Source organism: Pomacea canaliculata, linkage group LG5 (assembly GCF_003073045.1).
Source record: "Pomacea canaliculata isolate SZHN2017 linkage group LG5, ASM307304v1, whole genome shotgun sequence".
NCBI lineage: Eukaryota > Metazoa > Mollusca > Gastropoda > Architaenioglossa > Ampullariidae > Pomacea > Pomacea canaliculata.
The window spans coordinates 18,533,331-18,560,265 of NC_037594.1; the positions used below are offsets into that span (position 1 = coordinate 18,533,331).

Below are 26,935 nucleotides of genomic sequence, written 5' to 3' on the forward strand. Positions count from 1 at the left end.
CACGCAGGTTCAACGAAGGCGTTGGCGATGGATTGGACATGTGCTCCGCCAGCAGACAGCAGACCTTTCCAGAGTCGCCCTACGATGGACTCCAGACGGCCGAAGAAAACGAGGCCGCCCAAAGGAAACTTGGAGAAGAACAGTGGAAAGGGAGATGAAGGGAAAGGGCTGGACATGGGGTCACCTAGAGCGGGTTTCAGCCGATCGACATCGGTGGCGGACTCTGGTTGAGGCCTTATGTGCAACCTGATGCACGAAGAGGAATAGATAGATAGATAGATGTCTTATGAATGTTTATTTTAATCCAGACATAAAAATCCTACCACAGCCACCCAACCCCCGATTTGATACATCCGCGTGTGAGCTATCTACTACAGCATCCCACCTCACCCAACCCTCGTCTACATCGCAAACATTCCTACAAGTTTATTGCGCGGCTAACATGAAAATGAACAGAACATGCAGTTCATTATGTGTTTATCTTTCTTCCCTGGTAGCAATGACGAACAGGTATGGCATGTCCGTAAATAAAACGTTCCTGATAGCAAAATAAAAATGTATTTATTCAGTCATTTTCTTTACTCTTCCGCCTTCTTATTTTGCATGTGTTTTGAGCCCTCGGCCGTTAATTAATTAAACGGATTCAAACTTCAAAACGGAAGTGTTGGACCCACAGCCATCTGAACAAGGACCCACAGTGGTCTGAAGGAGGACCCACACTCTCACGGCCTTTCAGATCTTTCTTGGAAAGCGATAGAATAAACTGTGCTTTGTTGTTTATTTGATAGGAAATTACTTTTACCCATGATGCGCTTGCACTATAGGGTATAGAGTAGTTAAGAAATGGGTATCCATGCCCCGCGAACCCTTGTGCCGCAAGACAGTGATACCGTTGATGCCCCGAGACGGGGTCTGAACCTAGGACCAGAGCTTTTGTCGTGGTTACAAGTCAGTGTTTTTACTCTAGGTTACCCGCACCCTCTTACAGATGTAAAGAGAATTCGGGTGGGTGAGCCGACAACTCGCTTTCTCTCAACTATTGTATGTCTGAGTCTGAGTGTTGGATTTGTCTGCCCTTGGCGGAAAAGGAAGTAGGAGGGGGGAGAGAAATCTCCTGAGTCCTTGTAAATGCAGTTTAAAATGTTTACATTCTATGACATCAGGGGATCGCTGTCAGATCGTTTACCCGTTGACCTGCCAGACTGTTTACTTTCCGTGCGTGAGTGTGTGCATGTGCGTGTCCCCCTTGTTGCTGGGGTAATCTCCCTTAGTAAAACCAAACAACACGACTGTTGCTTACGCTATGGCTACATTTGCTGTCCTTATTTCGGAGTCGAATGCAAACTGATCCTAAACCTTTATCCCGAGAGAGCATGCGAAGCCGAGAAGTCTGGCTGGGAGACAAATGGAGCGGGTACTACCTCTCATCTCCCCCACCCACTTACTTCACCTCCCATACCAAGAGCACGACCTCGGGGTCAGATAATCTGTCAAGGGCTGTGCACTTCATTTAAAAAGGTGATCAAGATTATCTCCCGAGACCTTACACACACACACCCAAAGTTTTGATTAGTATTGTTTGTGCGGTCGGTCCATTGGTTGGTTTCTTGGCGCATTCACAACATCCTGTTAAGCAAATCAGCTGTGACAGTTTATTTCTGAGGCTTGCTGGTTTCCTAGAAATATTATTTACTAGTTAGCTGGTAAGTGGAACGTCATGAAAAGAATTTTTCTCTCCCAATAATATTACTAATTTTCTGTTTGTTTGCTAAGTAAACGCTTAAATCGAAGCAGAACACTTCCGCAATGACTTAAATAAAGTTTTAAAAAGATAAGGGTCGGGAGAAGTGTGTCTTGATAACCTGCTGCGAGGTATTAGTTCAGAGGTGAAAACGGTTAAAGTTCAAATAAAGATCTGTACTATGGTTGGCCGGCAGTTCGGTGAGGCCATACATCAGAGCTATAAGCCCAGGTAACGGGGATCCTGATTTGGGGTGACTGTTAGTGTAAGGGTAGATTAAGACCAAGGTAGACGAATGCTTGAACTTGCTTTCTGCACATATCCTTCCTTCCCCCCACCCCCCACCCCCCTTTTTTTTTTTTTTGCACAGTGTCTTATGGAAGATCCAGGCCAAGTCCAAGTAAAGAAAATACCTCGTTTGCCGGGCTACAACAGGCAGTCGATTTCTTATCGATGGTCGACATGTTTGAGTACAATATTACAGACTCACAGTATCTGTGCTTTTGCGTAAGAGCCGCGCATATAAAAAAAAAAAAGATAGTTTTTTTGTGTGAGTCCATGGCTGCAGGTAGCTACACAACCGTGTTTACCTTTATCTGAAAAAACGCACGTGAGCTTGTGTGCACAACATGCTGTTGTTTTCTCATGAAACGTGTGTTTATATGTATATAAGTCCATGTTTTGTGGTGTTGTATTTATCATTTTGTGTGTTTGTATGAGCGTATTTATATGCTGAGTGTTGTTCTTGTTGTGTCCGTTTGTGTATGATGCTTGTTCATTGTACTATAGGTTATGTACGCACACGTGCACGCCTACATGCATGAATATTCATCTTTGACATTTAAAAAGATGAACGAATAAAATACAGACAAAAGACAAAATTCTTCTCTCTCCACCCGCTAGGCCCACCCAATTCTGAGTCCCACCTTCCTTTCGCGAGAATTAATTGTGACCGTCGACACAACTGAAACTTTACTTTCAGGAACTGGACGGGCTGGGCGTCACATTTCTAACTGTAGTTGACTTTGTCGGGATCCTCCTCACAGCACGACACCACTCGAGTCTTGGTGGTCCCCTGGGCACATTATGTACACCACTTCTTAATCACAGCTTATCTTTTGCCCGCTATACCTTGGTGGCCTTGCATGCAACTGCTGGGTTTTTCCCCCGAGGGCGGCATGGTGCGTGAGGACCCCGGTCCCCCACCATCGCCAGTCACCTGCCTGCCCCTCCGCTGTTCCTCGTGCGTGGAATGGAGAAAGCTGGTGGGAAGGGAGGCATGCTCCGGAGAGTGAGACCAATCTGTATTCAGCTCATGGTGAGCCTGTTTCCCAGGCCTGCAGCTCGTGACTATTTCGTCGTCAGATAGCTAATAAACTTTCCGACACGTGATCAGAATATAAGTAAGCTGGGAGGTTAAATGTTTATGATTTGTCATTTTGAAAGTTATTCATTTCTTCACATACCTGAATGTATGCGTGTATACAATAAGCATATATATAGAATATTATGTTGACCTATTCCTGTACAGTAATATGAGATTTATATCCCACATCTCATCAAATGAGATATAGAACTTGCAACAACAAAAAATCAAACTCCAATCCACATCTTTTTATTTTTACAAAACAATTAACAGATTGAGTCCAATGCAAACCCTCTGACACTCGTGTCAGGACAGCCAATCACATGACGTGCCATTTGCCTTCATGCGTGACGTCACAGTAAGAGATCAAAGGGCACTCGCTGACGTCAGCGTTTGTCGTTGGACTTTTTTCTCACGGCTTGGTAAAAAGCCCCGGCGGGGAACAAAGACATCAATACAGAAAACATAAGGGTAGATACGATCTGACTAGGCAAGTATGTTCCCATCATTCATTGCTGGAGGCGGTTTGAAAGAGCGGAGTTTTTCAGCACCGCTGGCAATTCCCGTCGAGCTTGTAACCTTTATGTCACGAAGACATGACAGTTTGGTATCCACTGGTCTGTTGGCAAACTCTGATGTCATGTAAATGGTAGGTGGACATCCACTCGGCGTGGGGACGTGAGGAAGACATGAAAGTTTTTGTATCCACTGGTCTGCGGGCAAATGTTTGCAAAATGCAAAGTAACCAACCTTTTTCTTTCTTTTCTACCCAGATGGTAGCCCCCAACAGAAAGCACCTTGGTAATTTTTCCTATTAAGTCTAGACACCGGCTATTCCGAACCCAAATTCCGCATCTCAAATAATGATAATCATTCACTTAAACCAGCTGGGGAGCTCGGAACTATCCCAACAGGATTATTAAATCACAATTCCTGTTCTATAGCAGACCTAAAAATGCATGACCACAAACTGCATTCATTTCACTGCTGTTGTCCTGTAATATTCATGAAGCATAGAAGATTAAATAAAAAAATTAGCAAAACGTGTCCATGATGTGGGTCTAAAATGTGACTATAGAAATTTTTATGTTCAAAAGGGAAAAAAACAAAAACAAAAAAAACAGGAAGATGCACAAAGGAAAAGGTGGAAAATATATTTGCTTTCTTTATTATCCTATTATAACATTCTAGCATGTGTCAGCTCGTTTAGTTGATATCATCAAATACCAATCCCCCTCCCGACCACTGATGTGAAGTGCTGACAGATACATCCCCAATTCCTAGTCTGATCAAGATTCAAGAATAATAACGACAACATTTTAATCTTTTAATTCCTATAAAACGTTTGACACTGAAATATTCAAGCCATCAACAATGTCGCCTATTGTACATTTTAACTGCTTTGCTATTTTCAGTAGCATCTTCAGATTTTTCATCTTGTCATCTCATCCACGTTTGTGGGCACGTTTGCATACATCGATTAAATTGAAATACTGATTTTTAAATCGTTAAATAAAATATTATCTTTTCTCGTCAGATGTAAATTTGAAAAATAATAGTCCTTGGCAGGTTTCTTTCTGGCGGGCATTTGTGCAGTTAATTGCACAGCAAACATCGCCACCAGGCCCTCTCAGCCATGATCATGACAGAAAATAGCACGGGAGGGTGGGGGAGCAAAGGGACTGAACTCTTTTCTCGTGCTCACAGAATTCCGCGAACTAGATGGTCTTTCCACACTTCACCTACCATAGACCCCGTGACCCCAAAATGATGGGATCGGTACTTGTAGTACTGGACTGCTGGCAGACGATTTGTTTACAGTTAACTACTAAAACGAGGCAGGTGTGTACAAAGCTTCCGGTTTAGTCACATTCATTGTTAAGGCTCGCCGAGACTAACAGTGGAGAACTTCGCAAGAGGCTAAGCGTTGGTCTCGGCAGACAGACAGCAGTCCACCTATACATGTCCGAGGTCAGAGGGCCTCTTCACGTCAGCGTCAGTGACAGTTAAGGATGGACACGACAGCCTGACGTCAGTCGTGACGTCAAACGCTAGCATGAGATTGTCGTCGGAGTTTACGTTACACAAGTGGGCCAACGGGAGGTCCGAAATGAATGATTGGCTCATCTTGAGTCCGATTCCTCATATGACGACAAAGGAGAGGACGGCAACGATGGTCATTTGGTGGTGTCAGATGACGCGCGGTGATCGATGGCAGGACCGAACTGAATTTTCGTGACGTCATCTCTCGGTCAGGGTTGTTGCTGACCGTTATGTACACTTCATGGTCGAGGGCAGCTTTCTGTAAAAATAAATCACACCTCCTGGAAGGGATAGGGAGAGGGGAAAGGGGAAAGTTAAGTTTTTTAAACTGCGTGATATCGGTCACTTGATAAGAAAACCTAGCTAAACATAATTTGATCGGTTCACTAATCTCTTCGGCGCATTTCTTTTTGGCTCAAATTTATCTTCTTAAACCAAGCAAACAAATACACTGCATATATCATTTTAAGAGTAATTGGAGACTCGTTCTTCAGTTAAAATAAAATTGCACCTGTATTCGTTCTGTCAGGTAAAAGAGTCCGCTATCATCCCTGCACATAATTCAAAACCGTGTTACTGGATAATCTATTTTCAGCCACATTCTAACTGTCCACGTGACAGACGTCTGCAGTGATGTGTAGGTGTTGATAAAGACTGTCCCCAACAAGAAAACATGTCACGTGACATCCCACAACTCCCTCCCAGCCTCCCACACCCATCCCTAATGAAATTTGATTTACTCGTCTATCATGCCAGGAAACGCCAGTAGGTGGCGGTTTCATAGGACTCCGCGAAGCACAGGGCTGTGGGGTTCACGGGACCAAGGTGTAGGTATTACTTGGCTTGAACACAGCGCCGCCGAGCTGTCAGTCAAGGAACCAGGATGATTGAGCGAGTGCCAAGAGCTTTGTAGATTCCGGGTCACGAAAACACGCCGTCTGTTGTTATGCAAGGTGTTTGTCGTCGGCTGGCGCAGGTGCTGGCTGGCTGGCTGGCTGCTCTCAACCTCTGGGGCTTGTGGTCCATCCATCAGCCAACCAGTTAATAACTGCATCAACTTATTTCCTCCCTGAAGCGTTTTCGTTCAGACATGAGTGCATCGGTGTCTCGAGGCTCTTTTATGTATATGTGATAGGCAATTAGAGACTGAGAGATAGCCAGCCAGACAGACTGACTGCTGGTCGCAGAGAAATGGAGCGAAGAAGACAGAGACAGGAAGAGAGATAGAGAAGCAATTAGTGAGACAGGGAGACAGATAAGACAGAAAGAAAATTGAATATTCATTACGAGGCCACCGGCGATACTTACAGGTTATACAATAGAACAGAACATTCAACCATAGTAAATACAGACAACATTCTATAGTCAGTTATCCAGAGTCAACATACTTAATTTTTTTTAAGAAAAAGAGAGAGAAGGGAGAGGATGAATAGGTATACCCGATTAACCCCTGCACTTTCATTTACTCGCGAGAGCCTCCTCGTGCAGGTGAGAGTCGTCTATATCTTTGCTACCTGCACAAGGTAGAAAACTTTGATGGCATAATTTACGGATCGTTTAATGAACTATCGCTGATCATTGTTCGTTTGCTAACAAATTTGAATTGGAGAACGGGAGGAGAGAAAAAGCGAGGAAGAGTAATATAAAACTTCTTACTAGACATCTGGGAACAAATAAAAACACACAAGATGCTGGGACAACAGGCGCCGCTCTGTTCAGATCCATTCTCTCTCTTAAACAATTAAAACACACATGAACGAACGCATACACACACACTTTTTCGCACACAGGAATGAATAAAGAAAGAAGACCGTTGTGACCGACTTATGAATACGCTGGTAATAAACCTGCCAGTGCAGTCATCAAACATCTCGCAGCCTCAGCAGTCGTCACATCCAAATAAGGCAATGAATAATGGGATAACCTGAGGACACTCTCAAGGCACATAATGTAATCCTCCTAAAGCCGTCCTTCACTCTTTCCTGACCAACGGTTTATAGCTTCAAGCAGCCAGACTTGCATCATGCTAGTATTTCATCGGGTATTTGTTCATAGACGACAACAACAACAACAGCTACCACCCCACTACAGTGAGGGTAGGCTTCAGATAGGTCCTACCACCCTGTCACATGTGTTACGATGGGGTAGGGGGAGAGTATGACGGTGGGGGATGGGAATTACAAGACTTCCATGACACAGGTGGGTAAAAATTCTCTCTCTGGTATAAATTCTTCGTCACACCTGGCCAGCACCGTCTGACCCACTTGTACACTTGACAGTCACACGAACTCATGTGGAACGAAGCACGAAAATCAAGCTGTCAAAAACCTCTTTAAGGGACCCGAGGTGACAAGACCCTCTCCAGCTGACGTCACAGCTAGGGTCAAGTCGGGTCAGTGAGCTGTATCAGACAAAGCAGTGTACCTTGAATTTTAAAAAAGTATAGTTAAATAAGCGTCTCTCTCTGTCCTTTTTTCTGCTTAGGTGTTTGTGTTTGTGTTCGAGTTTATTCACACTTGTTTGTGTGTGTGTGTGTATAGAAGTGGGAGGGAGACGTGCGCTCGTGCGAACTAAATTCGAGTGTATAGCTTCCGGAGCAGTCTTTTACAGGGGAATATTATCTCGCCCTTGACAAAACGCACTGCACAAGCCTTTATGACCACTTTCTATAGCCTTTATAAACAGTTTTCATCTAACAGGACGAATCAGGATTAAAAAAAAAAAAAAAAAGGAGTAAAATTACATTGCTAGTTGTCTTACCTGAGAACCTCTTGACGAAGTGTTAACCCAGTTTGGAGCAGATTTTCTCTTTTATTTGTAAGTTGCGGCCTGTTACTTCATCCAGTCCTTTTATTTCAAATCTGACTGATGATTGATCAGTTGCTAGCAAACCTGTGCAACGGTCGTTTGAGTCTGGGGCTCAGGGCAGCAAGATGGCCGCTCAAGCAATGCGCAAAGAAAGGGTTGAGGTTTCTTTAAAAAGATGATTAGTCGTTGTTTACTTCCCTTGTAGTCTTTACCTCTGCATCATCAGGTGTGTCATAATTAACCATTTCTGAGAAGCGCATCTTTCGATACCCGTGTGGCGCAGCAAGCTTTCCCCCAGTCCACCCAGCTGTCAGAAATGAGTACCTTGTACCTGACTACACAGCTAAGAGGGGGAAGTGATGCAGCGAGGGAGAGGAGATGGATACCGCACTCACATAAAGATTAATCCGAGGAAAGTGAAGTCTCTAACACCCCACAACGATCTAAAAAAAAGAACCCACCCACCTCATCCCCCAGCCCCTAAAGGGGACGACCTTTACCTTTTCTGTGTCAAGAGCTGTTGACGAATAATGTTGTGGTGGTTGTTGCTTGACCTCTTAGGTGCCGAACTCATTATTGATGCCAACAGGTAGGAACTGAAACTAGTGAACAGCAAGGGCTTACTGAAGGGGTGGGATAGGGTTGGGGGCTGCAGGGTAACCGACAGAGAACGGATGAGTTCAGGCATTTTGCGTCGTTTGCTCCCGGGTGGCCCGCAATACCTCGGAACGCCACTGGCTGAACAAGGAAAGCGAGAAGGACGATGACAGAGTGGATGATGGATGGGTGATTGGTCTTATGTTAGCTGTAAACAGGCCGCATATCGTGATCTTGGAGAAGTTTCAGGTTAAAAGCCAGCCTTGTATAACCACGTAAAATTCGAAACTTAACCGCTGTTTGTTCCACTCGGGTTCGAGTTTACGAGTCCAGGGGCGATGCTAACGGATTCGGCTTTCGTTATCGCACACGCAGTAGTCATTAATGTTAGGGTCCGGGTCAGTGTTACAGTTAATGTCCAATGAAAGGTTTGGTTTAGGGTTCGGGTATGTGAATAGAGCTTACCCTCGCAGAAATAACGGGTATATGAAATATTGAAATCTTTACAAACACAAATTCATTTATTTTTATTCACTTTCTTGTTATGTTTGATGTTTTGATTACCTGAACTTTTCTTGTTATTCGTTGTGAAAAAAAATGTGGGTCTCGCTATGGTCCAGTTGGGCAAAACATGTGTGACACATTGTCGTATTTTTTTTTATTATTATTATGGTCTTCATTCAGGGTATGAAAAATAATTCTACAAACAGGACGCCAGGTAAGCAACCCCAGTCATATGACAACATTCTTATTTGAGGAAACAGTAAATATCAACTAGTCCTTTTTCCTGTGTATGTGTGTGCAATAAGTCGATTTTAATATCTTTACAGACTTCTCGTTCATCATCATTTGCAAGTCTCTTTCCCTCTCTGCTCCGACTTACAAAATTTCATCATCATCGTCATTGGCAAGTCTCTCTCTCTGTGTGTGGAGACATTGAGGATAGAAGGACAGAAGAACAGAGAAAGAACACTTTCAACAGGCTGTTTGTTTACTAAGCCTGTTTGATTAAGATTGAGAAGGGGGCGCAACCTTTTTCAGTTTTCTTCACAACGGCGAAGAGACCAGTGACGTCAATTTGAACAGGTCTGAATGTATGCGATGTGAGGTCGGAGGTCATCGATCAGTCGACAAGAGAGCGTGTCCGAATTACTTTAGAGGTTAGGTGGCGAGGTTTCATTCTCCACGCGATTACAGGTAAATACCTCCTCGCTATTGTGGATCAGCCATAATTTGATGGTTAATGCCCTTGTTTTAGAGATAATAAACCTCGCCAAGTCCTTACCTTGCCGAGGCTATAACCATGATTATTAAATTATCCACCACTTTATGAATAATAATACCGGTAGCCAATCGACATACATCCATCTGGATATTGATGTACCTGTTATATGACAATTTTTTTTTATATCTTACCGCCATCTCCGGGACAAGCAGGACCGAAAGGAGTCGCATACTTAGTAGCTAATGAGATGGCAAATGTCCGAGTTTTTGATGGTGTGCATAGGGTCGAACATTCTGTCCCTTTCTTAAAGGCCAACACGAGCCCCAAAAATATATTCATATGAGTGGGTTTAGTTGACTAAGAGATACAAAGTCCCAAAACCGTTTCGTTCTCTTCAAGCACAGCAATTCTCAAAACTAGAGACCAAAACCTTATTTTCCAAAATGTCACAAAGGATTTTTAGTTGTAACCAGAGCGGGTGTGGGCATGAATGACCGGCTGGGTACAGCATTCGCACTCAGCAAACATCCGACAATTCATGATCAGCCATTTATTAACCCAGAAAACCTACCATACCCAGACATCGGCTCTCGTTACAAGGGAAACGTCCCAAGTGCTCGTGCTCTTGTGTTAAAATTAGCTTATGACACAGGAAGAGTGAATTTAGTTCAGTCCCATATACTTGGTTTACCGTAGACTACCCGTAGTAAATGTAAACAGAGATTGCTGTCGGTGATAGTGAGTCGTTTACCGCATTCCTGTGTGGAGCTTTTGAAAGGGCGTTAACTTCCTGCTGGTCTGAGGACCGCGGAGATGACTTGCTGTTTTCAGTTTGGAAATATTTGCTCTTCGGCCATTAATCTGTTCTGCTGTCTCTGAGAGAGAGGTTTTGCTTAAAAGTTGTCAGCTCACGAGAATGAGTCGATAATGACTCCACTGAATGAATTTCAACACATACACTATCTCATACACACACAAAAAACAAACATAGTTCTTTTTCAAATATTTTCTTGAAATCGTACATTGGACGATATTTGCACAATGGCGAGTGAACACTGCTTTCTCACACGCAGCGGACAGGTTATTACACATCAAATAAAGCACATGCGAAAATAGAACTGAACACCACACTGAAATCTACCGGCAAAATTCATCTTTTCTACTGCTTCCACACACACAAATAGACAAAACAGTCACCAAGCAAACCTGACAAAAAGCAGGCGTAGCAAACAAACTAATTTTACTCGAGTTGAACCCACAGGGCACTCTCGCCCTCCCTCCTCCTCTCCAGCATGCACGACGAACATACACCAGGGGTAGAGGGGAGAGGGTGAAGGTAAGATCAGACAACCTGGGGGTCTCTAGTCGCAAGAGTCTACTTTCAGCTTTTCAGCAGCAGCATAAATATGGCGACTGGAGAAGGACCATGTAGTTCTGGTAGGAGGGAGCAAAATGTGTCAGCGTATATTTAAAGAATTTGCATGTGTAACGGCAAAGTACAGTTCACGCAGATGCTAGCATTACAAACCTCTTTTTTTTCTCTCAATAAAACCCAGTTCGGTTATAAATGCCTGGGTCACGACGGCTGATTAACCACGTCTTCTGCAGGCAATCATAGGCCTTTCGAAGATCAGCCTTTCTGTGACAAGAGTAAGGAGGAATAAAAAAAACCTGTATAAAATACTTTTGCCATGAGATCGTCTGGACGAAATTTTATTACAGAGCAAAAACACGCAAACCTTTCTGAAGGAAAGGATTTCGCAGGCTCGCTTGAAACACGTGACCGGAAGAACACTGATACACGATGTCACTGAACTATGTCACAGTGTAAAAGACATGACGGAAGAACACGTGTAAACTGAATGTGTAGACTACGGTATGGTGTAAAATAGCAAGAAGTGTGGGAGGACAGCACCTTCACAACAATCAGGCTAGGTAAAACACGGGCTAAATACAGTAAAACTGAGATTTGTCTTCAACCACGGGTTGGAGCATCCCTGCGGCAGGACACTGGATGTGGTCGACAAATGTTGTGCATCTCTTGTCCTCGCATCGACATTTTGGCCAACATTTCACAAATGCACAAATCTGGCATCAACACAGCCATCAGCAGGCTTTGGCTCAATACATGAACGAAGTGAACACGCATACATGGGTATGACATTTCCTCTCTTTCTCTCACACGACAACAACATGCGCGCGCAAGTGATGGACTAACTGACACCAAATAAATAAGTGGGGGAGCCCATAAAAAAAATTAAAAATCTGATTTAACCTATCAGGACATGTCAATGTCAAAATTGCATATGCTGGAAGAAGGACGTGGGAAGTCGTTTCTTATCAGACTTTTACCGAGTTGACATTCATACATAAAGCGTTTAGATGAAGTGATGGTTACAAACAAAACAAACAAAAAATACAGCAAACAAGTTAGTCCACAAGGTTGTCTAAGAACCAGTCGTTACAAAATGCAACCCACGGGGAGCCAACGAGGCATCAGTGTTTGTTTCGTATCTCCAAACAAGAGACCACGAAAAGTTACACGGAGAGAGGATGTGAGCACGTTAACGAACAGTTAAACCGAACGTTCATAAAACCCAGAACGAGGGTTTCATTTTTCCACAACCTTTTCACCGAGAAGCGACGGAAGAACGTGTGAGCACTGAGGTGAGGCATCGGATGGGTGACAATGTCTTTTGGCAAAATATTATTGTTTTTTCTTCTCGACCAGTTTTGTTTTTCCTGAAACACGGGTCCGTGATTCAGAGCGAAATGTTTTTGTAGCTAAAGGACTGCGTGGGGCTCGATGTCTGGACGGTCCGACACGTTTCGCTGTCAGGCTGCAGACTGAAGGATCGGATATCTGTCGCGTCGCACGCCCGCATGCGAGGGCAGCAGCACATCATCGCCAGGTGGGACAGGTGAGCTGAAGCGTTAACAGGTACAGTGACTAAGCTGGTCCTAAAGTGTGTGTGTAAAGGTTCATCATCATCATCAGCTGCTGATCTGCAATATCTAGATAAGTTGCTGTGGTTGTATTTTGTCATTTGTCCCTTATCAGCCTCCCCTCACGTCATCCAGGCCGTACTGCAAGCACCAGGTAAACATAATGTTTCATAATGCCACCATATCTTTCGAGATCGTTCCACCACCACATCCACTCAAAGTGAAGAAAGTGGTGAGTACTTAAGTTTTCAACAGAAAACCGTTCTCCGACCCTTAAAAAAAAAACACCCCAAAAACCAACATGTCCGCTCACTTAGCATCTGTTGCAAATGTCCAGAGCTTGCTGGCACACCTGGTGGGCCTCATGGCTGTCGAAAAGTCTGTCACAGTCCGCCAGGTGGCGCCCCGACGCCAGGCCGTCGAGACTGAGAGCTGTGAACTCTCCCTCCAGAGAGAAGCTGCAGCGATCTCCGGCCTGCAGGTCGCTGGCTGCCGCCTCCAGTACCAGACTGTTGCGGCTGCGCGGCCGCTGGTGGTGGTAATGGTACTGCTGCTGCAGGAACTGCTCGCCTTCGCCGCTGTCATAGGACAGGTCGAGGATGTCGGCTGACGAGTTGGAGCTCAGGCTGCCGATGCTCAGGCGCTTTCGGGCGTCCTCCATCAGCGAGCCTCGATTCGCCCCTCCTGTTCCAGTCGCCGCCGTCGTCTTCAAGATCCCCTTGCGTCGTCGCACGACCTTGGAAGGATCAGGGTCAAAGCTGCACGTGCACTGAGCGCTGCTGAGGGGCTCCAATCCCGACAGCCCCTGTTTTCCGGTGTTAGGGGTCGGACTCGGGGGCTGCGGGACGGAGGTGACGGCGTAGCGGGAGTGGAGGCGGTGAACAGGACACGTGTGCCAGGCCGCACCGACCCCTGGCGGACAGTTGGGGGAGTCCGCCTGCGGCAGAGCTAGGCCAGCGGCGCTGGTAGTTGAGGAGGCTAGCTGGCTGTCGCCAGGGACAGGAACTGAGGGCGGTAGGAAGGTAAGATCTTTGGCGTAAAGGTGAGAGGAGGCCAGAAGCGCGGACGGGTCTGCCGGGAGGGACCGACGGGACAGCAGCACCTCCTCCGCCGTCTTGGGGCTGGTCTCGTTGATGCAGCAGCCGCTGTCGCCGCCAGAAAACTTGCCACCGCGCTTGAGGATGCCCCGCCTTGGCTTTTTGTCCGAGTGGAAGACTCTGGTCTTCTCGTGCTCGAAACTCTCCGCCGACACTTGCACCGGAGCTACTGCCTCCCCCACTCCTCCTCTTCCATTCCTGCCTTCCACCTCCACGTTCCGCCGCAGAGCCTCGTCCGCTGCCAAACTCTGGATGACCCGCGCCTTAATCTCTTCTATTCCGCTAGCGATGGCCCGTTGCCATGGTTGCCCGCCTGCCGACGTCCGGCTGGCATCGTCCTCCGCGAGGTCACCGGAAGTCGAGGTCGAAGCCGATTCGGCCGGCGTGGGGGAGGAGGGCGCTGGCTGGGGTGCCCCTCGCCCGATGTCGTACAGCACCTCGTCTTCGTCAAAGGAAGTCTCCACCGACTTCTTGCTGCTTCGACTTCCGGGTCGCTGGCGGAGGCCGGGCGGCGGGGAGCGCGAGTCCAGCTCCAGGTCACTGTCGGAGGAGAAGGAACTGTGATGGCGATGTGAGCGCCGCACCAGCAGGGGTGAAGGTTCGTAGACGCGGCCGTCAGGGGTCAGGTCGTGACCCATGTTTAGCCACCAGTGGTTGAGCACTTCCTTCAGCGTCGCTCGGCGGGCGGGGTTAACTGTCAGCATGTGTCGAATGAGGCCAGCCGCACCTTCAACATATACACCCAGCAAATAAGCAAGTATGCATAAGAATAGTATGTACATAAACAGGCAAAGGTGTGATAATAGGAATAAGTGGATTATGTACATAAAAAACTGGTATGTGCAGCGCATGCCCCCTTTTGATACAATTTGCTTCGTTCGTATGAGAATTTCTCTCTGTTGCCTCTCTCTCTCTTAGTCATACTGAGCATCAAAGGCCGTGACTACAAAAACCGAAAAGGTCTCCACCAAAATCTTCCCTCAAAGCTCAACCTTTTTAATATGGATCACATGATACATTTTTGAAACGTGTATCAGCACTTTGATGTGGGTTAGCAACTGTGACAAAACCACATCCTCCCTTGCCACCCCTCCACAAGTACACACAGCGCGCTAGAAGCAAGAAAAGGGTTGTAGTGGTGGTGGTGGTGGGAGGAGGGTCAAGCATTTTTAGGACTTTCACCTTGTCTATTCAGAGCACGAAGACGATAACAAGATAACGGCGATGGACGATCCAGATATCGTCACCGCAAAACGGAAACTGTACACAGCCATCAACAGGACAACCTATTAAAAGCCGATACCTGGTGGGGAACGGTGGGACCGGGTAGAAAATACCATCCGCAATAAAGGTTTCGAGAAAAGAGTGCAAGTTTGTCGTTGTTCCCTCTGTCTCTTTCTGTCAATTATATATATATACCTGATTAAAAAAGTATATCTCTCCCACGCTCTCTTTCTGCCTCACACACATCCTCTGTACGCCCACCTCTATCTCACACACACAGCTGCCAAGGTGCACCTACAGGTGCACGGAAGAGGACCTTTGATCTTCGACCTGCAGGTCATGACACTGTGTCGCAGCCAGCTGACAGGTGGGAGCAGCTTGGCGACTGGACAGGTTCAGACGGTTCACGCGTGTTTCGATTTGAAGCGCGACTTTCACTTTGTCAGACATGTCCTGTTGCAAATCGCCGGAATGCTGTTGGCCCTCTTCCCCTGTATTATACACACCCCCAGCCACCCATGAAGGTGTGTGTGGTGGTGGTGGTGGTGGTGGTGGTGGTGGTGGGGTTGGCGTCTCAAGTTACCGTGAGAATAAAAGTCATCTTCATGCACCTCTGCACACACTCAAGTGTTGTGCACCGCTCTCTCTCTCTCAGAGAAAAAGAGAAAGAAGGGTGTTCCACTTTCGTCCCAACGTGGATGGGTTAAAAGCTATACGGTATTTATTCGTGTTCCGCACCATTGTGTGTCAAGTTCACTGCCTTTCAAGCGAATCCTGGAACCTCTCCCCACCCCCCATCTTTCCCGTGAAAACTACTTGCAAAGGAGGTGAAGGCGGGAAATGGTGTTCACACCGAGCCAGCAACTAAGACCAAATATGATGGCGAGTCCTGTAAACAGATGCCACATTGAGAGATGAGATCTGAATTCAGGACACTCAATCCTCATGGTGTTGACATTACAAATAAATGGGGGAGGAACACAGATAAGGTCACGTGTTACTTACCACACGGCTGTGACGGTTCCGCGAAGTCGCCAGTGGAGATCTGTTCTCGCAGAATTTTGGGGTTAGTACTCTCGAAAGGCATGGCTCCATAGGCCAGAGTATACAGCACGACACCCAGACTCCAAATGTCCACCTGCACACGAAGAAGAATGTCATCACATTGGGGTTTATAAGGGTACCTGAACAACAGTAACACGTTTCTTACGCAGAAACAAAATATCCACACATGCGCACCCGAACAAAGAATACAGTAGGTAGAAAAAGTAGGTAAAAGGTAAAGGGAATGAGATGCAAGTGGTTCATTGTGTTCATTAAGACGACATCCACTTTCATTTTGTTATTTTAAAAACATTTTTCATAAAATTAAATGTACTACAATATACTGCTGGGAGAACAAAGGGGTGCGGTATTTTCTCCCACCCTCCAACCTACATTTCTAATTCCTAGCCGAGCGAAAATCCACCAGGCCACGTGTCCTGTGAGTGGTCATGATGTAGCGAGCAGTGTACTGCCAATGATTGCTATCTGAACACTGCAAACATAAGTATATTCAAGCTCTTCAGAGCAACCCACTGTGCAGGTGGCACCTACATGTCACCTATGTCTGTACTGCCAGTACACACAGGTGTCTGCACGCTCGATGCACACCTGTGGCGGAGTGGGTAGCTAACATGCACACCTGTGGCGGACTGGGTAGCTAACATGCACACCTGCCATGGAATTTGTAATCATCATGTCTGTCGCGAGTGTGTCTAGCTAACAAACACACGTCATGGAATAGGTAGCTAACAAGCTCACCTGGGCAGGTACGAAGAACAGCTGTTATGGAATGTACAACTAATTAGCCCACCGGACATGGAATGTACGGCTAATTAGCACACAAGCACGTCCTCGAGTGTGTGGCTAACATAACACACTTGTCGTGAAATGTGTACCTAACAGACATACCCGTAATTAAATACATGCACCCACACAGACTGAGAGAGAGAGTGAGAGATAAGGGTGGAAAGCGAGAAAGAGACAGCACAGAATGTTTCATTTACATGTACACGAAGAAACACCTGTGTACAACATAGCCGACACAGACACTCTGTCAACCTTGATCTTTACAGCAAATGAATCCACTAAAGAGAACACAGGTGCTCCACCATCCCTGCCCATCCCCAAGACCCTTTCTGCTGCCTTCCTGTCCCATGTGCCGCGGGAACCAGTCAGGCAGAAGACTAGGTAGGTGGGCTGGGCACAACAAGGTGAAGATGGCAGGTGGATTGTGGGATCAACGAAACAAGCCAAAGGCGGGAAACAGGTGTGCAGGAGGAAAGAAAACGAGAGCAGGAGGAGTCAGCCAGCGAGTGTGACACAGTCAAACTTTCCTTAAAAAAAAACCCACAAAAACCCAAACTCCTCCAAACAAATAAAAACAGATTCAAACAAGGGGCCAAAGCACGAGCTGTTTTTCAGCCTCTACCCGCGCTCATGGCCCTGTTAGAATTTCATCATAAAAAAAGGAGACCCTCTTCAGCGACACCCAATCATAAAAATTTCGGTTTCAAGTTTGAAACAGGCACACGTACCCGTCTCGAAAGCTAGTTTGTCAAAGGGTACACGAGTTAATCGGGAAGACGGGGTGCCAATAGAGAGCCGGCGAAGTGAATTAATATGTTAGGGAGCGGAGGCAGGACACACATCGGGTTTTCTCTCTCTCTGAAGTCCAGTTGTTTCTCTCTCTCTCCTCCCCCACACTACTTTCCGATACACTCAATTTGCCTCAAGCGAAGCACCTTAAGCAAGCTCTCGTAATCTTTTCGTGATTACTACAGACACAAACCAGACAAGAGGAGAAGTTCGTTTAAATTGTCCAAGGATAAACATCAGTTCTTTCCGCCAATGTTTGCAACTGCTGATTGATCATAAACTGTAAGTTCACAACAGGTGACACCAGGCTGTTAAATCACATGTTACCAAGACTTACCTTCCCTTTGCACCCCACCACCACCACCACCACCACCACTGCCACAACCCGTCTTTTGTGAAAACTGTCTGACCACATGGATATCGAACCACCTACCATTTTCCAACTCTAGGTGAAACGATGTTAAGGACAATGGCGGCTACTATATGCTTTGAGCCAACCAAAGTAAAATGGGCAAGGGGAGAGAACAACGACAGGAAAAGATAATTACTGACAAATGGCCACTTCAGGGACAAAGCCAATCCTTCAAACTCGACATACTGGTCTTAGCACCGGAAGTGACCTTTGTGAAAAAGGGGACGATCTAGAGTTGCCGGAAATGTGGCCTACGTCACTCGCAGGGACATCAAACGGAAGGTTACAAACAGTCAAGGAAAAGAAGCCAGAAATGGGGGGTTAAAGTGCTACCCAGAAGGGCAGAGACCGGTCTGGGAGGAAGTTGTTGAAATTAAAATCAGATGCGGACAATGGTCCCAGCTTTTCATCTACTTCAGCGCCCAGCTGTCTTCAGGAGATGGAGAGACACCATCACAGATTCCCGGTGCCTGAGTCACTGTATGTGCAGGTTGCTATGACGAAATGTCTTACAAATCTTTCCGAACTCTTCCCCACTTCCTCTCACCCTTCCGAGCCATCCGTCAGCCCGTGTTGTCTGCCCGTTCATTTTTCACACGTTCCGGCATTTGAAGTGACATGAAATTCCAGTCAAAAACAACGGATGACATCGGTGAGACTCACATAAATTACTACTGACATTTGGACGAGTTTTAAAAAAATATTAATGCCAATTTAAAGTGCCACGAGAGCCCAAAAAGCGTTTTCTCCTTCACGCCTGCCAAATAAAGGAAAGGGTACAGGAGTCTGCAAAAAGGCATCATATCAGCAGCGAAATTCTGAAAACCCACAAAATGACAAAACCTTTCCTTTTCCAGAATGATTGCATTTAGTCCACTGTGAGATATTTCCCAGCTCCTCTAATAAACTTTAATATAGCCTCTTGACACACAGACATCTTCAAGTCTTTGTCATGAATTTAAACTCGTTAAAAATATACTTCCACTCGGGCAGGTTTATAAGCTCTTGCCATCAACGAATCAAAACGCCCGTCAAAATCAAATAAAAACAAAGCAGCTGTACTCAGGTGGGTCTTTAACTATTCCCGAGCGCGTGCAGTGGCGTCACTGTGCAGTCATCCGCGCCAAGCCCGGGCTTGGGAAACTGATGAACTGTGGACCGACATGGGGGATGGTGCCCAGTAGCTGCGCGCGCAGGACGGAAGCAGGACCGTCTGGCCACGACCATTTCCAGTCAAAAAAAAAAAACCAAAAAAAAACCAACCAAACAAAAACAAAACAGCGCGTGCTGCAGGGGCGCCGGTGGCCTCCGGATGACGAACGACGAACGCATCTCCGTTCACGACTCTTTCCTCCACCTAGTTGAGCGTCGGGCCATGTCGAGGGCTCTACTGTCATGCACTTTGGCCCTAATTTATGAAGCCAATTCAGCGCTGTGACTAAGATAATTTATGCTAAAAGGATCGGCTAGACTCTTATCACATTTTTTTGTGTACGCCCATCTAAATTTTGTTTCTCAATTTTCGCTTGCTCATTCCTTTGTTCAGGATATCTTTCGTGTTGCATGGATTGTGGATGTGAGGATGTGACCGACACAAGCTGCTGACGTGTACATTCGTGCAGCTGCAGCTCTCCCGGGGAGGGGACAGACGGAATGGGAGGAGCAGGGGAGGCAAAGAAGGTTCGAGAAGCGTCTGAAGCTTGCACGTAACGGGCCCAAAGCGTGCAGACGAGATGAAAGAGAGAGAGAGCGGGAGGTTACATTGGTAATTACCGCTCGATGCTATCATCAGCTAACTCTCGCACAAAGAGTAATAAAAGCTGGCCGACTGGGACACACAAACCTGCCCGGAGTTGTGCCCGCGGGCTCTGCACCAATTAAATGTGCATATTCCGACTGGTTTATCCCCCTCATCCTCCCTCCACTTGGTGTTCTCCAGTGAGGTGGTCACTGGCTGAGAGAGAGAAGGAGGGAGAGAAAGCAGCTTGATAAATATCCGCTGGCTGCAAACAAATATCGTATGTATGACACAGTCCTGCCTGGCATCGCGGGTGAGTCACTGTGACAGGACAAGGACCAGCGGACCGGTGAAGGAGTGGTTTGGCAGTGCTCCATGCCACCCGAGTTTTGTTTTCACTTGTGCGCTTGCGTCTGTGTATGTGCGGCACCTGTAGTTTCTCCGGGTGCTTTCCTCTACCCTGTGAGTGTGTGAACGATCATAGGGTGCATTCGGTGCCTGCTTAATGTTTGTGTTGTTGTGCACTTTTGTGTATGCGTGGGCGTCAACGGGTTTCGAATCCGCTTTCAGAGGTGGGATAAGGCGCAATGTAAATAAAAAGCAAAAACACAATAATAAAATACGGGTACACGTGCATGCATAAGGAGAGAGGAAGCAAAGGATTAGAGACAGCTAGACAAAATGAAAGAGGGAGAGAGAAAGAGAGCTAAAGAGAAAATAAGTGTGAGAGAGAGAATGTGCGGGAGGGAGAAAGAGAGCAAAGAAGCTTCTCTTTTCATTCTCGCACCCAGCCCTCACCTCAGGTCCGTGGTAAGGTTTGCCGTTGACGATCTCCGGCGAGGCGTACAGAGGGCTGCCGCAGAAGGTCTTCAGCATGTCGTTGTGACTGAAGTAATTGGCCAGCCCGAAGTCCGCGATCTGTGGGCAGGAGGGAACACACACACAAACATCACATCAGGCACGGATGTCACACGTGCAGCATAAAAGATGAACAAAGAATAGCGCCTGCTCTTTGTATGGGGATGATTCTGCTAGTTAAGTCCGGCCATAGCAGGGGAAATATAAAATCATCATCACGTGGATGGCAGACATGTACAAGTATCATGGGATGACAGACATGTACAAGTATCATGGGATGGCAGACATGTACAAGTGACAGAGGATGCAACAAAATGCTCACCTTGACGTTGCCTTCGCTGTCCAAGATGATGTTTTCTAGTTTCAGATCTCGATGAACAATACCATTCTGAAACAGGTTACATAAAAAGGTGAGCACCTCTTTGCGAAGGCATGAAAAAGGTTCCACAATCTGCTAATATGTATAAAAATAACTATGAAATGTACAATTATAACTTTTGTTAAACATCAACGATTTTTGTTGTAAAAGGGTCACCGGCTGGACAACTACGGTCAGTCAGTCAGTCAATCAAGAACGAGGATGGTACAATGACCGTCGTTTCACCAGATAACAAAACACCTGTCGTCAGAAAGGTGAAAAAGCTAAATTGTGGCGAAATCAGGTTGACTACCTTATACACAGCCACACATGTTACACAAGTTAAAATGCCACGACGATGTTGCCAGGGTGAGGCGGGCACTCACCTGGTGGATGTAATGCACGGCGGCCACTATCTGGCGAAAGATGCGGCGCACGTCTGACTCCTTCAGCACGCGCCGGGTGTTGAGGTAATCATACAGTTCCCCACCGAGAGCGCAATCCATGACGAGGACGATGCGGTCCTTCTTCTCGAACACTGCGAGAAAAACAAAACATGCAGCATGTCAACTAATCACGTGATATACAGGTGACCTAGGTTACACATAGACAACCGACAAAGGTACACAGACAGGATATACATACACATAGGTGAAATACGATAGAGATAACCAAAGATACCAAGACAGGTGACCTAGGATATTTGGAAATGAGAGATCCAGGGTACGTGTAGTTGACAGCACACACAGCGAGGCGACATAGGCAACATAGTAACATTTAAATAATACGGAGGAATAAAGGTAAGAATTTAAGATAAGATTATATTTCCCACGTGACATTGTACAAGGAACATGTCTAACGATGGCCAGCAATACAGACTGCCCAGAGAGGTATCAAAATATACATAGAGATCTGACCTACGCCATGCTCAGGTGATCTGGGATACAAGAACAAGCAACAAGACGGTGAGACACCAAAAGGAAAATTCACCCCATACAGAGCCCCAGTCTCGACAGGACCAATCAAATGCACGAAAATATTAATAAGAAATAAAATAATGCACACAATGAATAGTGTTAGAATACAGTTATGTTTTTTTTAAATAAATATACGAAACCGCTTATAAATGCATAATATATACATTTTAATACAATCAATGATAAGCGGTGTCTCGGTGACGCAAAGATCTAAATGAATGATTAACTCCGATTGGTCAAAAGTTGTGGGGCCCTGTACAGGTTGAATTCTAGTGATGGCGCCTCACACGGAATACACGACCCTGGGTCCTGTTCGTCTTCCTAAGAGTTCCATTGACCAAATTTCTTCTTGACAATCACGTCAGTTATCAAACATTTTTACGATGCTTACTGACAATTTTTTCTTTAAATCTACACATGTTTACCACGCTTCACAATTCCATAAGCATTCCCAATTCTATTCCTCCACAGAGAATACGACTACTTCACCCTCATAGTTGATGTGTGACTGGAGGGTAGGTGAAGCAAACCTATTCACTGTGGGAGGGATGAAAAGAAAAGGTTAGGGTATGGGGGCAGTGTTGGTGGGGCAAAGAATTTTGAAAGTGATGAGGCAAAAAAAGAAAAAAAAAAAATACCCACAAAAACAACCTCTTTCATGTCGCTTCTGAACTCACAGTCCTTGAACTTCAACTTTGAACCAACACCGTGAACCCTCCGGCACGCGGGCCGCAAAGGCCTGGAACTGACGTCACAGCGGCCAGTCAGCTTATCAAGCGGTCGTCGTGCACGTCAGCAATCAATGAACAAGGCTTTGCGCGGCCACTCCAAAACCCATTGTGATAGATAATCCTCTGGCGGCGGAACCCGCACACATCAAGGCTTTCTCTCCTCTCCTCCCCGGAGCATCCCAAGGCCAGCTTTGCCTCCGGCGAGGCAGTGGCGCTCGGTGGACCTGGAGTGTCCGCAGCCGCCGACAATTTGCACAAAGCCGACAGCCATGTTCGGCGCGAGACCGATACCCACATCGTGTGTTTGCTCGGCGTAACTCGGGGCCCGGGGACGCCGCACGTCCTCCACGGCCATCTCCAACGGATGGAAAAAAAAAAAAAAAGTTGCAGACGGGTGAGGTAGGAAAAGAGCCACCAGACTATCAACTTCCTTACTTCTCTAATTTCCTGCTGATCTGAAGACAAAATTCTAATTCCTGGGCTCGATTCGTTTACAGCTTTATTTTGGAGGCAATGGAAGGTAAGAAGCAAAATAAATAAAATAAATAAAAAAATAGAAAATAAAATTCAATAAATAAAGAAAAGAAACCTCCTGCAGACAACCTCCTTTCATTTTTCATTTCTCTCATAGGAATCCCATCTCATCTGACGACAACTTACATTATGAGTTTTTTAGTTGGGTTGGGGGAGGGGTGTGAAAAAAGTGAGCGGTATGACAAATTTTTCTTCAATAAACTATAGTTAAATATCTGACCATAATATTCCAAATTCTCGACTCCAAACATCATAAAAAGCAGGCCACGAGGGATAGTGAGGTAGAGCGGAGGACTTTCCTACTACATCAGAAGATGGTGTGTCGGGTATGTTACGACCTCTGCCGTCAAGCCCTCTAATCTGACTTTGTGTGCACAAGATCGCCAGTTGCAAGGATCGCCGGCTCTCAGAACGCAAATGTCATGGAGGTGCCAAACAGGACTCGAACAACCCTCGCTTCGCACTCAACCACCACGGTATACCCAGATAAAAAAAAAAAAAAAAAAAAACAAAAAACAACAAAAATCCGGGTGCCCACACCGACAAACATATGCACTCTTACTGCCTCACACATTCTTTCCATTTCAGAATTCGGGATGAGATAAAGACTGGAATTTGTTTTGTAACAGAGACAGCGGAAAGACAAGAATGTTTTCCTAAGTTTTGAAGTACATATTTCCTTATTTATCTCGCGCAGCATCACAACCACGTAGGCTGCACTCCCAGAGCCAACCAATAAAGAATAAAAACACGCAGAAAATATAGATATCCCCAAATACCAACGACCCTCTATAATACATAAAAAAAAACCATACTCATACTTTAAGACATTCAATCAAGAAAAGAGAATGGAGCAAGAAAATCTAGTACCTTACACGAATTAAAACATTTTAAAAACTGCTAAAAATGATAGTATTTTTAAAGAAATAATTTTCAATTGGGCATTTAAATGTTTAAATAACGAATGTGGTAAAGGACAGAGTTTCTTTTGTTTAAAAGTGCATAAGAAGGTATGTTGTCCTTGTAGCTGGAAGAGATAGAATGCAAAAGTCGGTAAAGGAGCGGATGCTTCGAGAAGGAATGTAGACAGATTAGCGATTAGAAAAAAAAAAAAGAAAAAAAAAAGGATGAGCTAGCAAGGATTCCGATGCAGGCAGCTGACAGCTTGCAGTTAAATCTCGCTTTAATTGGGATCTTGTGGGGAGCATGCAGGAGTGGTAGTATGGCATGTTTACATTTGACAGCTTGAAGAACAAGTGGAGCAACCGAGTTCTGGACTTTCCGAAAACTGCGAATGAGGTGCTGCCCACGGCCTGCCAGAAGAGAGTTTCAACCATCTCATTTAGCCAGAACAAAACGACCAAAAGTGTCAGCAGTGTGTGTGTGTACCCTCGCACGCGTGCATGTGACTTCTAACATTTCCTCCGTCTGTGACTAGGCTGTGACCCCAAGACCCCGGGGCTTGATTTCGAGCAAACGCTAATCGCCACCAAAATGGCACTGTTCTCCACACGGAGCTGCGACCGTTGTCCCTGGAATGCAAACCCGATGCCCAGCTTCCCTCCCGAGCAGGAGTTGACGAGGGTTTAGGCTAAAACGACGTGAGGGACACCGTGTCCTCTTTAGTAAGTTGACGTTTATGATCTATAAAGGCTGCTGACGCCAAACGACAGCTTGTCATGCGCGTGCGCACACACATTCTTGCCATTGCAGGGGGGAATGCCTGCGCGTTGCCAGGCAGCGACAACAAGAAGGATATTTTTGTATCCCTTTTTCCTGTTTTCCTGCTAAAATAAAAAATACCCCCCCCCCAACAAAGTGCCCCCCCCCCCAAATAAAAAAAGAGAAAATCTGTCGACAAGCTACCGATGCTGATACAAGGAAACACTAAACTGCTCGATATTTCTGAACCTGACGTTTTCCGCAAAAGCATTAGGACAGCTGAAATGTTTCCCCCTCTTCGACAAGGAAAAGCTTCAGCCATGCTGTCACCTTTAAGAAGATGAAACTAGTGATAGTAAACAAAGAGTATCCGTCTCTGTACGGGCTCTAGCAAAAATAGTCCTTTCTAGCCAGCAAAAGGTTATCCCTTCGTTTTTCTTTCTTACAGGCAGGCAGCCATGTTGGTAGCATGCTAACATTTAGGCAGAAAGCCCTATCAGCAGAAGCAGTTATTGTTCTTTGTGCCTGAGAAGTACGAACAGAAGGACGACGAAAAAAAAAATCCCCATAACACCTAACACCACTTACATTACATTTCTCATGTCTTTAGCTGCTTGCTACCTGACCACTAGCTGATGTGCGATTTTCTTTCCACACCATCTCGCCCACAACATACACAGAGCCTAAACTCGAGGCTTTCCGATAGATGGCGCTTAATAACACCGACCCATGCTGCGACAGAATATTACACTTGGATCAGTGGCCGACGGTGCGTAGCAGAAGTAGGTGGGTGAAGAATAGGTTCTAGCGTAGACGAGCTAGGACATACAGGTAAAAAGAGTGTTTTTCGCTTGTCTATGCTCTAAAGAGACCCGCGGTCCTCGGCCAAATGGAAACAACGGGGTTCCAGGCGAGGCTCCCAAACGCGGGTAACATGCGTGCAACCTTTATGACCCGAGAGTGTGCCAGTCTGCTTAAGATGGTAGTGGTGGAACGGGAGGATGAAAGCATTCGACTTCAGATTAGTTTAACCCCCTTTTCCCCCCACGAGCAGCTGTGCGGAACTGGAGTATTGCTCTTGTCGAGATAAAAATCATCCGGGGACTGCTAACGGAAATGGCCAGACACAGCAGCTGGGTCTTGGGCCGATAGTTCGTCAGCTTACAATCCTTACATCCTTGTCGTCTCTGTGGTCAATAGACGATCATCCCGTCCCTTGTCACCCCACCCCCACCTGCTGGGAGTCCTCTAGCAATGTTCGGATCCCCTGCTCCACCGGAACCCTCACCTATCCACCCACCCCACTCCGTCCAGCCAGGCAGCACAACGAAGTGGGAGTAAATCGGGCACCGTGACCCACCCAGAGTGGTTCAAAGAAGACTATGACTTAATTGCAGTGTGAACCAGACGTCCTCGGGGTGCATAGGAATAAATGATGTGCAGCGAGAATGAACCCCAGCAAGCAGCCCTCTCTATTATGGTCTAGACTCTAGAGTCTAGACGTTCCCCCCGCATCTCCCCACACCCCACCAAGCAGAGCTGTACGACCTTTGCCCCCGCTAACTGTATTAAAAACCATCAGGGTCACGTTCACATAGCCGACATCGCTAGTGCTCACTTTGTTGGGCTGCGAGGAAGCAGACGAGAGGAACACGACAGCGCATGCGCCGTGCACGGCATTTCTACTTCCGGTTGGGGTCGGAATGGTAGCGGTGCTCCTGCGATCGCCGAAGAGTGGACTACTCTGCATCAACATTTGTGCGTACGTGGATGAGTGAGGGATGAGAGAAGTACTCGACTGGACGCCAAAGAGCGCGAGGATTTATACCTTCACAGTTTGGTCCAACTTCCATTTGAAGGGTAGAGAAATGGATCGTTTGGTGTTGCATGTCTTTGTGAGTGAGGGTGGGCGTACTGTCAAAGGTCGAAACCAAAGAGCTAAATGCATCTACTCCTCTATGAAGGAGCAGGTTGTTGA

The 26,935-nt window shown here is 46.2% G+C and overlaps 1 protein-coding gene across 1 annotated transcript in view; it reads right to left on the reverse strand.

Annotated features, from left to right (window-relative positions):
• Positions 1 to 10,771: 10,771 nt before the first annotated feature.
• LOC112564268 (NUAK family SNF1-like kinase 2) overlaps positions 10,772 to 26,935 on the reverse strand; it is a 32,016-nt gene continuing 15,852 nt past the window's right edge. Inside the window, exons 3-7 of the mRNA XM_025238966.1 lie at positions 21,440 to 21,591; positions 21,018 to 21,083; positions 20,636 to 20,755; positions 16,053 to 16,185; positions 10,772 to 14,550 (exon numbers count right to left, since the gene is read on the reverse strand). Coding sequence (XP_025094751.1) covers positions 13,040 to 14,550; positions 16,053 to 16,185; positions 20,636 to 20,755; positions 21,018 to 21,083; positions 21,440 to 21,591 — 1,982 coding nt within the window. The 3' untranslated portion in view covers positions 10,772 to 13,039. The remainder of the gene's footprint in view (positions 14,551 to 16,052; positions 16,186 to 20,635; positions 20,756 to 21,017; positions 21,084 to 21,439; positions 21,592 to 26,935) is intronic.